The following is a 1,031-nucleotide window of genomic DNA, read 5'->3' as shown; positions in this document are numbered from 1 at the left end:
TTGAGCTACAGGTGCCGAGCCACACTTGCTGTTTTTAAAGTGAAGATTCTGTTTTTTAAACTTTGCTTCAGGTGTTGCCAGAGAAGCGGACTCTGAAACTCCTGAAGAGTCACAATATTAATGTGAATTGGTACATGTACTGTCCCGAGAGCGCTGTGATCCTGCTGTCTACCACAGTCCTTGAGAACGTCCTGCAGCCTTTTTATTTTAGGGTAAGAGTAAGCCTCCCTTTAAAAAACTCCCTTCCCTCTCCCCCCCTTAGCCTTTTGCTCTAACATCCTAACCTGTCAAGCGAGCAGGAGTGGGGGGTGGGCAGTTGCTCCCAACTATAACCACTGTAGGGCTCACTGTACCACCCCAACCACTGGCGGGTATGCTGTGCCACTCCAACCACTGGAGGGCGCACTGGGTCAGCCTGACCAGTTTGAGGTTGCTGTGTCACCCTCACCTGTTTGAGGTTGCTGTAAGCTGTGATGACACCACAGCATTGGGTGTGCGAGTGCCACTCTGCCTTAAAATAAAAGACATAGTGGGCCATTGGAAAGGATGGAAAGGTGTACCATGTGAACACCCTAATTGATTTGATGTGGGGAATGCTAAGACATCAAAGGTGTTTAATAAACTTTTCCTAAAACTTTTTTTCCCCCTAACAGGCTGGCACTATGTCAAAGCTGCCCAAGTTTGAGATTGAATTACCAGCTGCACCTAAGTCAACTAAACTTAGCCTGTCCGAAAGAGATATTGCGATGGCTACCATGTATGTCCGTCTTTCTGAGAATTCCTTCTTGTGCCTGCTTTTGATGACATAAGGGATAGAAGGAGAATGCTGAGTAGAGGACTATGGTGACACGCTTTCCTTAAGGAAAGGAACTCCGAGGACACATAACAAGGCTCCCTGGTTCTGTTTATTTATTACCTGTGTTTTATGTATATAGAAAACCTAGCGTCTTCTTGGCATTCTTTTTGGTTTTATAAACATTGTAATCTTAGTGAAGTCTTTTTACCTTTCTAGCCTAATAAAATCAGAACAG

The 1,031-nt window shown here is 45.0% G+C and overlaps 1 protein-coding gene across 1 annotated transcript in view; it reads left to right on the top strand.

Moving 5' to 3' along the window:
* Nucleotides 1–1,031, top strand: part of RMC1 (regulator of MON1-CCZ1) — a 24,176-nt gene that overhangs the window by 10,492 nt on the left and 12,653 nt on the right. The window contains exons 6-7 of the mRNA XM_003784781.3: nt 72–212; nt 654–757. Coding sequence (XP_003784829.1) covers nt 72–212; nt 654–757 — 245 coding nt within the window. The remainder of the gene's footprint in view (nt 1–71; nt 213–653; nt 758–1,031) is intronic.

Source organism: Otolemur garnettii, unplaced genomic scaffold (genome assembly GCF_000181295.1).
Source record: "Otolemur garnettii isolate 467f Iridium unplaced genomic scaffold, OtoGar3 scaffold00012, whole genome shotgun sequence".
Classification (NCBI taxonomy): domain Eukaryota; kingdom Metazoa; phylum Chordata; class Mammalia; order Primates; family Galagidae; genus Otolemur; species Otolemur garnettii.
Note: the sequence above shows the minus strand (reverse complement) of the source record. Positions and strands in the feature narration are given on the sequence as shown.